The 14,230-nt window shown below is 40.6% G+C and overlaps 1 protein-coding gene across 1 annotated transcript in view; it reads right to left on the bottom strand.

Moving 5' to 3' along the window:
• Positions 1–14,230, bottom strand: part of LOC116035864 (ubiquitin-conjugating enzyme E2 E2-like) — a 116,362-nt gene that overhangs the window by 19,588 nt on the left and 82,544 nt on the right. Inside the window, exon 4 of the mRNA XM_031279215.2 lies at positions 2,552–2,684. Coding sequence (XP_031135075.1) covers positions 2,552–2,684 — 133 coding nt within the window. The remainder of the gene's footprint in view (positions 1–2,551; positions 2,685–14,230) is intronic.

Below are 14,230 nucleotides of genomic sequence, written 5' to 3'. Positions count from 1 at the left end.
AAAATTCCACGGTAAAAAAAAAAAACCAACACAATAAATCCCATATACTTCCTTATAAAAAGTATTTCAGGAGTTGAGTTTAGCCAGAAAAAGTGAGCGTCATGCAGCGATGTTAAGTTTAGGAAAGAGATCGTGGTTTGAATTAAAATGCTCACGAGGAACAAACACACCTTTCCTGGGTGAAAGTATTTTGTTATTGCACTTCGTCCAAGTGGTGTAGCCGTAGCTAGCTGTCAGAGATGGTTGCCGTTGTGCACATGCGCAACTCACATCGTGTAAAGACTCACATCGTGTAAGGACTCACATCGTGTAAGGACTCACATCGTGTAAAGACTCACATCGTGTAAGGACACATTGTGTAAGGACTCACATTGTGTAAGGACTCACATTGTGTAAGGACTCACATCGTGTAAAGACTCACATCGGGTCAAGACTCACATCGTGTAAGGACTCACATTGTGTAAAGACTCACATCGTGTAAGGACTCACATCGTGTAAAGACTCATGTTGTGTAAGGACTCACATCGTGTAAAGACTCACATCGTGTAAAGACTCACATCGTGTAAGGACACATTGTGTAAGGACTCACATTGTGTAAAGACTCACATCGTGTAAGGACACATTGTGTAAGGACTCACATTGTGTAAGGACTCACATTGTGTAAGGACTCACATTGTGTATGGCCTCACATCGTGTAAGGACTCACATCATGTAAAGACTCACATCGTGTAAAGACTCACATCGTGTAAGGATTCACATTGTGTAAGGACTCACATCGTGTAAGGACTCACATCGTGTAAAGACTCACATCGTGTAAGGACTCACATCGTGTAAAGACTCACAGCGTGTAAGGAAACATTGTGTAAGGACTCACAGCGTGTAAAGACTCACATCGTGCCTTGACAGGCGCTATTGTTAGTTCTTCTTTGCATTTAGCGGCAGACACTTGTAGGTGTATTTGCTGCCCCAGTCAACTCTCTTTCACTACTCAACCATAATCCAAAGCAAGCCAAGTGCCTCTGCGTACCAAATAGTCCATATTAAAACAGGATAAATATGGCAGATATCCTAAAATATTTTCCTGTTTACTTTTACTACAGGTCTGTAATTAGCTGATGGAGAGGGAGTATTTTAAGACTCGAAACCAACACCCAGGGCAAAATCAGAAGCACGACTCAAACCGAGAGAGGTGGCAACCGCTGTCAGCCAGTCTACTGTGTAAATACTGACACACACTTGCATCCGCAGAACACATACACACACACACACACACACACACACACACACACACACACACACACACACACACAAACACACACAAACACACAAAACCCACAGCCTCGCTGGAGGGAAGCCAAATGTCGCTGAATGCTAACATGTCAGAAGGGGACACAATAACAAGAAACAGTTAAAGGTTTTCTTATTGTCAGCAAATCCCATGTGCAGAGCCGAACCAACAATGAATGCATCTACTATAAAGTATTGTGTGTGTATCAAAGCCTGATTTATCTTCTTCCTCTGTGCCATAGAGCTCCATTGTTGTCTAAAAAACTATTAAAAACATATCAGTGAGTCACACTGTTGCACTGGCTGACATGTTCCTTCATTACCGTGAACACACATACACACACACTGTAGTTTATTTTCACTCAATCCCACGTATACTCCGTCCTGCTGCCACAGATACTCACTGGAGCACCAAATGTGGATTAATCCACTGATGAAAATAGTGCACTATTTGCGGCATTGACCAGCGGTTTCAGGAGCTTACTAAACCTTCTTTGTCTAATATTTATGTCATCTGTAGCAGTACTAAGGTTTGCTCCTGATTTTGATGGACTTTTCCTCTTTTGACCAAAATGTACTAGTTGTAGTCACATTCTAGTGAACTGAACTAAAACTGACGTTTTATTCAAGTTTTCGTTTTATTTAAAATTTTATTTTCATGTCCTCTAAGCCATCTTTGATTTGTGTAGTTACCATGGTTACAGGTGTTGTTCCTAATGACAGGGTTAGTGTAAAAGGCTCAATTTATACCAATCTATATAGAATACAAAAGCCTTACTTGCTGTCATTCATGCTCACTTGACATTATTAAAAGAATTCACAGATTCTGTAGGAACCAATGTGCTTTCATTGTTTTTTTTAGGGTTTATTGACGATAAGAAAATGATAGATTACCACCGGCCTTTTCCCTTTAACATTACACTGTAGGAATATCCCCAAAATAGAAGTATAGGACCATCATTTGTCTTCCGACCAGTTCAGCTCTCTGTGCTGCTGTCACTTGTTACTTTGTCAACATGCTGTAGGTGGACAAGGCTAAAACAAGTCATTCAGTGTGTTTGCATGCACAGCAGTAATCAGGGGCATAACTGGATAGTGATTGGTTTAAAGAAATGGCAATAAACCAGAGCACGTTTTTCTCCCATCCCGGAATGCTGTGTGGACTAGCCATACCTTCCTCGACAGCGCTGTGGAGGAAGGTCTGGCAATGCGAAACTAGCGGGGTGGCATGGTGCTGCATAGCTGCAGGGCAGGCACCACTCACCTTGGGTGGTTTGAAGGGGTAGTCTGGGGTGAAGGCGATGTCCAGGAAAAACACTCCCCCCTCGTACACGGAGCCTGGGGGGCCCAGAATGGTCGACCTCCACTCATAGATGTTGTCTCCTTTGGGACCGGCACTGCAATCATGAAAATGAAAAAAGGAGAAGGAAGAAAATGGGAAATATTTAATCTACCAGCAGGCGTTTAGAGAGGAGGAAAAGACTAAGAGACTCTTATCTTGTAACTACATTTTCTCTGTAGCAGCAAGGAAGTGAGTAAATAAAGGGTGTGATTATCAGTTGTTAAATCAGCCGCACAACGTTCTTATCCATTAGAAGATTATGCAACATTACTACAGTGTATATAACAAAGACTGCATCTGAAAGCCAGGAGAAACGATTAGTATGATCAATGTCATGTGGATGACTGATCTGTCTGGGATCGCACACGCACGCACGCCCACACACGCGCACACGCGCACACACACACACACACACACACACACACACACACACACACACACACACACACACACACACACACACACACACACACACACCTGCAACAAAAGAGGCACTAATCCAATTCCATTTTCTATTGGAATTAGGCCAGATGCCTCTGTCGGTGCCTTGTATTACTTTTACTTTCATCATTTGCACACAGAGAGGAAGAAAGAAAGACAGAGAGAGAGAGAGAGAGAGAGAGAGAGAGAGAGAGAGAGAGAGAGCGCATGTGTGAGGCACATAAATGTAAGATGAGAGTGTGAGTGGAGTTGTTCATGTGAAACAGCGGCCCGTTGTAAAGCACCGGGCTACTGCAGACCTATTTCTTGTCAGCGTGTGTTTGGACACAGAGAGGAATTATGGGATCTGTCCGGGGGAAAGGATGCCGACATGTTCTCCTGGATGGATAAAAATAGTCTGGAGAGCCATAGTGCACTGGGGCCGACGGGGGACAAGAGGGACAATAAATTGCTCTGCTCGGCATGAGGCGGTGGCCTGATGTGACATGGAGGAATCTATGTTTGTGTGTCAAATATCTTTTTAAATGCCAATGTTTGTAGAGCAGCACTCCCAGATTTGGTTATACCACAGTATGGTCGATCTGGATCTTTTATTATCATAACAGCTCTATTTACTCTGACATCTAACCTGTATTACTGCAAACATGCACATGCTCATCCACTTTCAAAGAAACCAAACTTTGAGCCACAACTTCAAAGCATCTATAGACCCATCTCTGAACTGCCTTTTGTGCCCAAAGTCTTGTAAACCTGTTTTAGAAAAGCGCTACATGATTAAGGAGTATTATTAGGGGTGGGAATCACCAGAGCCCCCACGATACGATATCATCGCGATACTTGTGTCACGATACGATATTATTGCGATTTTGAGCATATTGCAATACTCTGCGATATATTGCAATTTATGACCTTTTTTTCAACTTCTAATTTTTCCCAATGTCAAATGATGTCCCCAAAGGGAAACTCTGTCAACATCTGTTTTATCTAAAAAGATAAATGTCTGTTTGTTCTTCTCACTTCAATTTTATTGCTGCAAAATAGAACCAACACATATATAATAATAGATCGATACTTGGCGTCTGTGTATCGATACATATTGCCACGAAAACATATAAGAAGAATAAAACTCTGCGTGAAACACACAGCTTTTATTACAATAACTGTGCTGTTTTTATTTCCTCTATTACGCTTAATATACCCTATGCGACAAACCACCGAATCAAGTTTGTTACAAAAGTCTGGTTTATTTGACTGAATAGCAGCACATAAAAGCAACTGTTGGTAATCCACAAACTACCAGTGTCGGTCATGAAAACCCCCGCTATCAGTCAAATCTAGGGATGCACCGAAATTTCGGCCGCCGAAAACTTTCGGCCGAAAATGGCATTTTCGGTTTTTGGCCGAAAGAGAAATACGGCCGAAAATGAGCTGAAAATATCTCTCTCTGCCCCGCCCCTCAGTGCTCAGATTTCCCTCTCAGCTGATCTAGCCGTTATGATGCTACCCAGCAAAGCCCGATCATGTCAGCGGTGTGGAATTACTTCAAAGTTTCTGATAAGGACATCAAATTTGCGACCTGCAGTGTTGGTTCAGCAGACATTTCAAGAGGGGGTACGGTGCCAAAGAACTCTTCCACGTCAGGTTTGATACACCACCTGACAACACGACATCCAATTCAATATGCAGAGTACTGCATCAAAAATCTGTTACATTTGATTGTTACAGTACTGAATGAAAACTAATAATATATTTAATATTGTGTTTTATATACTGTATATTGTCAAATTTTGGTGTGTTACTTTCAATAAAAGTGTGATCATTTTTATTAGTTTGTAGTTTTTCCAATTCAGATTCATTAAACTCATGAAATCAATTAAAAAGTATAATATTAATACAACATTTTCGGTTTTGGCCCAGAATTTTCATTTTGGTGCATCACTAGTCAAATCCTATTTCAAGGTAGACATTTAAAATCTCTAGGCCTCTTAAGGTTGGCCAGCCGCGGATTTCTTCTCTCCACTGAGTTCCCACAGTTCAGTCTGCAGCATCTGGAAATGTTTAGAGGCTCTGCCAGCACCGCCTCCTTTATTTCTGTTCCTGCAGCCTGGTACAAACCGCTCCGACAGCAGGACAGATTCGGGATCCAGTAGAGAAGGATCTAGATTTTCTACCACCTGCCTAGGCCTGTCAGAATGATGGAGGACACAGACCTCCAACATTCACCTCAGGTTATGCCTTCTTTCCAACTTGCAACTTCACAGAGCCCTATCTTGCGCAGTGTCTTTGCTAGTTTAAGACCGACACAGTTGTCAATTTCCCGTCCAGCGCCCACGTTATTTAAATAGCAAATGCACCTGCGCCCATCTGTGCGCCCATGGGCATGCTGGTCTTACAGGGAGGTGTGTTCAGGTGGAAAGTGATCGCACCATTGACCAACAAAAACCTGGTCTAAAGTCCGTAACGCAGCATTTCATTTCATCCGTTTTTTTAACGGCTGTTTCACCTCGTGGAGTTTAGGTGGCATTGTGCTCGTGCCATATATGATCAGATCAGTTTCTTCTCCTGAACATCTCTCCTTCTTGCTTAGCAAATCCTCCATTATAATAGCAATGCGCCAAGGTCCAAACGTGCCTGGCTTTTAAAGGGAATGGGAGATGACACTGTGATTGGTTTATTGCATGTTACGCCCAAAACACACCTATGAATAATTAAGACACTAAGTACAACTCTTTTGAACCATGCGCCTGGCACACAGACCCTTTTTTTCCACCGTCAAACTGGCAAAAGTGGATTTGTACACGCCCCTAAACGCACCTGCGCCAGGTGCTTCACGCCGTGCGCTTAGATCGGACACGTCTCTGCTGCGAAGAGAAGACACACACCCACCAAACGAGAGGAAACATAACTCAAAACAGTTGCACACCGTTTCACACCATTCCGCGGGGAACATGTTGTTCAACCAGGAAACCATAGCAACACGGTGCACACCGTTTTGAGATTGAACGCGCCCCAGAAAATATATGAACAAAGACAGGAATTGACATCATACTTAAAACCATAGTAAAATAGAGAATGAATCAGAATAAAGTCCCAAAGTGCTAAATAATAGTGGAAAGATAATTAAAAAACAGACAACTTAGTAGAAATATCAATTGTATACATACACAATATCAATTAACTGGAGCTGTCAATCGATTAAAAAATGTAATCTAATTAATTACATACTCTGTGATTAATTAATCGAAATTAATCGCATAGATAATTAACGGTGCCTAAACTGATACTTTTTAAGAAAGTAAAAAAAGAAAAGACAAAAAAAGGGTACTAAACAACAGTCGGTGACATTAAAGAAGGCTTGTTTATTGCTATGGCCATATGGTCAAAATTAAATGATTTAATAATAATGTATAACAATAACTTATTTCACTAGTAAATTGCTGTTGAACGACAAAAACAACCACCAGGTGGGAAAAGGACATTTACAATAACTTCAAATGCACCACGAGGCTGTAGTTTACCAGTTTCATTGAACACACCGTCTGTGTTGTTTTTCCGGGCAGCTGCAGATTGTTACATACCGGTGTTGAATCCTCTACAGTAAAACACAGTCAAACTTTATACCGTTTAGCGTTAGCTGTCAGCATTTTAACCGTGTTTAATCCAGCTACTAGCTAGCGGTAGGCTAACGTTAGTTGCTGTCGAGTATAGTGTTAACTAGCTAGCGGTAGGCTAACGTTAGCTGCTGTCGAGTATAGTGTTAACTAGCGTCACGTGCAGCGGTGTTTGTGTTGCCTATTTCAGAGTATCAGAGAGAAGTGCAGACATATCAGTGGCACCAGATTTCGGTAGCCAGGGTTGGCAGGAAGAAGATTTTTACAAGTAAATGTTCCAATCAATGATCCAGGCAGCACATTCTTGTCTCCCTCCTTCATTTTACAGTCCAATGGTGGCTAGAACGGCTCCGGGTCAAACGTCAATATGGAATGGATTAATCTGCGTTATTTTTTTTAATGCGTTATTTTTTCTAATGCGTTATTTTTTCTCAGATTAATTAATCGAAATTAACATGTTGTTTTGACAGCCCTACAATTAACACAAACAAAAAAACAACAGAACACATGACAAGAAAGGAGAGTAATCAATGTCCTCATTTAGTCCTGGACACACCGTGGCTTTCAATTAGTCACCCTGAAGAAGGCCTGTGTGCCGCAGCGCATTGGTGCGTATTTTTTTTACCTTTTGCTATGCAGTAGCTGCATCAATAAAGGCTTTTTAAAATATTTTCTTTAACAAAAGTGCCTTGGTTTGCACGCTGCTATTTGATCTTCCCTGCACCAAAGAGCACCGTGTTAGACTTTTTTTATATGGCACCACCAAAAAGAAGCGATCCTTTTCTCTTCATACCAAAATTAATTTCGGAGGAAAAAGAGAGCCGTTCTTGATGAAGGCTTAATGGCGATGATGGCTATTTCCCACGGTGTCAATTTCCACACTAAGCCATTAATAATAAACCCGGAGCACTAAGTGAACCATGCCAGAGGAGCTCTATAATTAAGACAAGGCTGCTTCTGTATCCTTTAGCTTCCCTGCAACTGTGATTAGAGCTGGAACAATTCCAAAATGTTGCTGTGCAATTAACTGTCTCAGAAATAATTGCAATTGATTATATAATTGTCTCTTTCAGTCAAGTTTAAAAATATTTATTTATTTAACACTTTTTCAAAACAAATAAAAATTGTGAATGAATCATAGGATGCGTCTTTTGGTTATATATGACTGTCATGTGACCCAGATAATGTAATAGTACAAATACACAGCCAATGAAGTAAACCATGCCTCTTTATTATCATAAAACATTTTTTCTAACTGTATCCCCCCTTGTTATTTTTGTTGTTATGAACATGTATAGAGTCAAGTGCCAAAAACTAACAATTGAAATAATAATAAAAATATATAGTCCAATAATCACTTATATAATTACAATTTGGCATATCTAAACAAAATCGACAACTACCAGTCATACTCCTTAAGACCTTAGCTAATGTTAGCAGGTCATTGCAGTTAAACAAAGAATCCGTGAAAAAATTGACAATTAGACAATTATGTATTAACTTTTACAGGCCTAACTGTGACTTCTTCATACGGCCGGGAACTGACCGCTGAATAATAAAATGTTGAGGCCACAACTGACCACATCAGCTGCAAAAAGTAGATCCGGAACCGGTTTCTTTAATTTCACTGAGGAAGATTGTTTTGCGGAAACAAAAATGAAAAATCTGAATCTGAACTGAACACTTCTTAAATAACCAGAAGCATGCTGTGCTCCACCCAATCCCACAAAAGAAGACATTTATATCATGCTTACAGTTAGTAGTCAGATGCAGCTCTGATTGGCCGAAAGTGTGGAAACTCCAACCATCTGCACATTTTCATCTGTAAAATGGCTCACTCAGTACATAGGGGCTGTCAAACGATTACATTTTCTTAATCGCGATTAATCGTTGAATTTCTATAGTTAATCGCGATTAATCGCACGTTTTATCACATGACTAAAATTGTATTATTTTGCATTTCAGAACTGTTTTTAAGTACATATTAACAATGGAAAGCCATTCTCACCAGTGTATCTTGATTGGGAATCAAATGAATGCAAAGAAAGTGACTGAACTTAATTTTAAGATTTGTATTTGTTTATTATACATTTATCTAGTCACACATTTGAATTTAACAACAACTTAGAATGCACCACGAGGCTGTAAATTACCAGTAATATATAAATTACCATATATATATATATATATATATATATATATGGTATATTATGGTATATATTGGTCAGAATTATTTAATACCAATTTAAGGGTTCCAATGAAAATGTTTGTTTTATGTTGAAAACAAATAGTGGCAAAGCGCCACCTGTTGGCAGCAGAAAAACGTTTGGTTTTAGTAGTTAAATGTGTAAATGAGTAACTTAGAAATGAATATAATTCTGGATTAATGCATGACATAAAAGAGATCCATGGTCGCTACTGTTATGCTACTGTTTAAATAATATTTAAGGTCAGTGAATGGATTAAATAGTCTTTAAATTGTGTTTTGAATGCGCTTGGCCCACGTTTACAATGTCAAGTGCCCCGAATGTGGGAAAAGAACGATACGCATGCCCAGAGCCTTTGGCAATAAAAGTGGATGGCATAAATGTGATGCCAAGTGGGCTTGATTGCCTGTTGCCGCTCTGCAATTCGATTGGTTATTTGCCAAGCACTGTTGTCGTCATTTGGCAAGTACTGTTGTCGTCATTTGGTCGTAGTTGGCAGAAGTTAGTCTTTAAATTGCATGTAAAGAAGTCAAATCAGGTCATTGTATTAGAATGATTTGTTGAGGGGCATAGTAAATCTGCACAAATCATTGCGACAGGTCTTAGTTTTGACAGAGCACAGTCACAGAGTCCAAAACAGAAGAAGCTAGCTTAGCTTAGTTTATTAGCTGCACTGCACCATCAATTTTTATTTAAGCTACTCTGCCAGAGTTTAGACAGGGTTATGGTTTGCTGACAGCTATGGCAATGGTAAAAACACATCTATGAATACATTGTGAGAAACTATTATCCAGTTATTGACCAAGCTACTAACTAACTGGAAAGCCATTGTGATTGACTAGCTCTTGTGTGTTCCCAGTTGGCTATTGGCAAAGATGTGCAGAGGAACTTTGCTTTGCTTCTTTCTAGCGTGCCTGGGGCTTTAGACCACATCAAGCAGATTAGGCAATCAGATTTGAATCTATTTGTAACTAAGGTTAATTCAGACAAATGGGAACCACAGACTTTATTTCTGCATTTAAACTGAAAAAGGTCTTCAGTTGATTTTTTAGGGAAACTATATCAGAAACCTGGAAAATGAACCCATGAATATAATGGATTAAACACCGCTTTGAGTTTGAGGACTACAAACTGTCACTCTCTATGGTGCCTTACTCTGTTGGCATTTGTGTAGTGATGGAATCCTGTAATCCGTCTTTGCTGTGCGGTTTCATTCAAAATATCGTCAGTCTTATTAAAGATGTAATGCAACAGAAAAATACAACAATACTCAAACTCCCAGGAAACTGCCGGCCCTCTGCAACTCTCGGTTCGTTTGAATCAAGGCTGAAGCCTTTTCTTTTTGATTCTGCCTTTTTTAAAATCAAGTATTGGCTCATGTCTTACACTGTAACTTTTATTCTTGTAATTTATATCTGTCTTATTCCATTTTAGCTGCTTTTATTATCTGGGTAATGGTTGTGTTTAACTGCTCTTGAATGTTTTATGTAAAGCACTGTGAATTGCGATGTTGCTGAAATGTGCTATAGAAATAAAGCTGCCTTGCCTTGCCTTGGTAAACTGATTAATCAGGTTTTGTTTACGGTATTAAAACCATAGTTAAAATATGATGTAATCATTGCTAAGGAACAACTTATGGACTGTATCGTTTCATATATCAGACTGCAGGGATGTTTCAGTCCTTTTAAAGGATTTGTATTCACTTAATACTTAGAGGAATCTGTACATTAACTGCTTATAGCTGCACTTTTTTTTTTTTTTTTTTTTTTTTTTTTAAATCTGAGAGTTCTTCTAGGAACTCAAAACACAGATATATATATATATATATATATATATATATATATATATATATATATATATATATATATATATATATATATATATACATACATACATACATACATACATACATACATACATACATACATATATTGTACTACTTTCCTCACTATTGACTGCTGGGCCTCCAACACCTTTAAAGGTCCCATGGCATGAAAATGTCACTTTATGAGTTTTTTTAACATTAATATGAGTTCCCCCAGCCTGCCTATGGTCCCCCAGTGGCTAGAAATGCTGATAGGTGTAAACCGAGCCCTGGGTATCCTGCTCTGCCTTTGAGAAAATGAAAGCTCAGATGGGCCAATCTGGAATCTTCCCTTTATGGCGTCATAAGGAGCAAGGTTACCTCCCCTTTCTCTGCTTTGCCCGCCCAGAGAATTTGCCCCGCCCATGAGAGAGAGACATCATGGCTTTCAAACGAGCAAAGCATGGCATTTGGTCAAGGCCACACCCCCACTCTCCACCTTGCCCTCCCCTCTCTCCTCCTCAATAGCTACAGACACAGAAATGGCACATACTGTCTGACTGGCTGTAATTCTGCACCAAGGCTGAATTTCGGGAAAGAGACTTCAGATACAGTATTAGGGGACCACTAAGGTCTATATAAAAGAGACTTCAGATACAGTATTAGGGGACCACTAAGGCCTATATAAAAGAGACTTCAGATACAGTATTAGGGGACCACTAAGGTCTATATAAAAGAGACTTCAGATACAGTATTAGGGGACCACTAAGGTCTATATAAAAGAGACTTCAGATACAGTATTAGGGGACCACTAAGGCCTATATAAAAGAGACTTCAGATACAGTATTAGGGGACCACTAAGGTCTATATAAAAGAGACTTCAGATACAGTATTAGGGGACCACTAAGGCCTATATAAAAGAGACTTCAGATACAGTATTAGGGGACCACTAAGGCCTATATAAAAGAGACTTCAGATACAGTATTAGGGGACCACTAAGGTCTATATAAAAGAGACTTCAGATACAGTATTAGGGGACCACTAAGGTCTATATAAAAGAGACTTCAGATACAGTATTAGGGGACCACTAAGGTCTATATAAAAGAGACTTCAGATACAGTATTAGGGGACCACTAAGGCCTATATAAAAGAGACTTCAGATACAGTATTAGGGGACCACTAAGGTCTATATAAAAGAGACTTCAGATACAGTATTAGGGGACCACTAAGGCCTATATAAAAGAGACTTCAGATACAGTATTAGGGGACCACTAAGGCCTATATAAAAGAGACTTCAGATACAGTATTAGGGGACCACTAAGGTCTATATAAAAGAGACTTCAGATACAGTATTAGGGGACCACTAAGGTCTATATAAAAGCATCCAAAGAGCACCATGTCATGGGACCTTTAAAACATTGCATGGATCACCAACCCCACCATCTCAGACTATGTTTCACTGTTCCTCCCTCCCACCTCTTTTGTAGCTCTTCCTCAAAACTATTTTTACTCAGGCAGGGCATACACACACACACACACACACACACACACACACACACACACACACACACACACACACACACACACACACACACACACACACACACACAAACAAACAAACAAACAGCAACATAAAAATACAGGACCTTTTTTGAGATTTGAGACTGCTGTGTTTCCTTGCCCAGGGCCACAGGGAAGAAGCTCAGCAAACTGAAAGACTCGGAGCCACTCTGCAGTCTCGCTTCAGCACAGCAATGCTGAATGTGACTAACGTTTGAACTGAGTGGGTGTTTGACAGTTGTGGCTGAGATAGTAGCCATAATGTGACAACTTGTTAGGACATCACAGAGAAACAGCAGAATATTAAGTCACCTGAGGTTGTGTGTCAGATCACCCCTTTAAATCTTCAATTTAGCAGAAAATAAAGTGTGTAGTGAGCTCTGTGCTCTTTCACAGCAGCTCCCTGCAGCACACTGACACACATTCAGACGGACACAATCACAGCCTTGTCCTGCTGCAGCAGCAACTCAAGCTTTGTGGACTGCTGTTTTGAAGCCTCGAGTTTGGCAATCAGGCGGTAGCCATCTTGGTTTTTGTGAAACTGGCGGTCGCCATCTTGGTTTTTGTGAAACTGGACGTGACGATTTTTGGACGAGAGGGTGGAGCTTGCAATGGCGCCGCGCTAAGCTAAAGGCTAATGAGAAAAAGTTGTTGATTTTCAGCGAGTCATCCAGTGGAGATTTACCGGCAGACTTTCGGGTACTGGCACCATTCATCTGCATGTACAACAGAACAGAAAATCGCTAAACTCTCCCTCAAGTTACCGGCTAATGCTAGCACTGGCTAGCTAGCTTAAACATCCCTAAACACGCCCCTAAAACATCCCCTGCTTTATCGTCTATTTTCAAATAAATGGGACCATAATTTACTAAATGCTGTATTGAAGAAGACTTGACATTAGCGATTGAGATCATAAAACTGGTACGAAAATGTTTACCGAGGTAATAAATCAAGCGAGAAGTAGGGTCATTTCTCATAGACTTCTATAGAAACTGACTTCTTTTTGCAACCAGTGGAGTCGCCCCCTGCTGGAAATTAGATAGAATGCAGATTTAAGGTAGCCTGGCTCCGCCCTCCTACTTACTTCCACTCAATTTTCATTTCCCTTCAGTACTCTGACTGGGTTTGCGGTATATTCTTAGGTTTTCTCCGGTCAAATATTTACCGGTCCAATCAGCGAACAGAGGGAGTGTCTGAGAACGATGACGTTGAGGACGTGCACTAGAAAGATGTGAGCGAAGCCATTCGATCCGTTGTGGCAGCAATGCTGCCGAATATCCAGAAGTTAAAGCCCGAGCAAGAACAATCTTTGCTAAGTTGTGTTGGTGGCCATGATGTTGTGGCCCTCCTCCCCACGGAGTTCGGGAAAAGTTTGATTTTCCAGCTCGCTCCGTTAGTGGTGAAGGATTTGGCTAAGGCTAATGCTAGCGGTGCTAATGCTACTATTAGCATTAGCACCGTCAAGGCTATCCTTGACGGTCTCCCCTCTTGTTGCACTTGCGCATGGCATACGTCACGACTAAACATTAGCGATTGGTTATGTCAGATCCAGAGTGGCTCTGGGCAGATCCAATAGTTTTAAGGCCCTGACACACCAGCCAGACGGGCCGACCGTCGGCACAAAAGCCAGTCGGACTGATCAGTCGGGTCCCGAGGTCCAAAAAATGCCTCAGAACACACTGAGGCGTGTTTCTGAAAACATTTTAAGCGAGAAATAGGCCATGCAGTTGCTGAATCTGTCTTCATTTCAGATTGACAAAGGTCAGTTTAAAAGATTTTAGTCCTAGTCCTAGGTGCCTTTGTCGTTCTTATTGATGCAAAGGTCTCCTTTAGCGCTTTAAGTAAACGCGCTTGGTCGGGACTATTGCCGTCCCTTTAGCGCTATAAGTAAACGTGCTTGGTCGGGACTATTGCCGTCCCTTTAGCGCTATAAGTAAACGTGCTTGGTCGGGACTATTGCCGTCCCTTTAGCGCTATA

The sequence above is a fragment of the Sander lucioperca genome, chromosome 16 (assembly GCF_008315115.2).
Source record: "Sander lucioperca isolate FBNREF2018 chromosome 16, SLUC_FBN_1.2, whole genome shotgun sequence".
Taxonomy (NCBI): Eukaryota; Metazoa; Chordata; class Actinopteri; order Perciformes; family Percidae; genus Sander; species Sander lucioperca.
The sequence above is the reverse complement of the archived record's forward strand: the minus strand, read 5'-3'. Positions and strand labels throughout refer to the sequence as shown.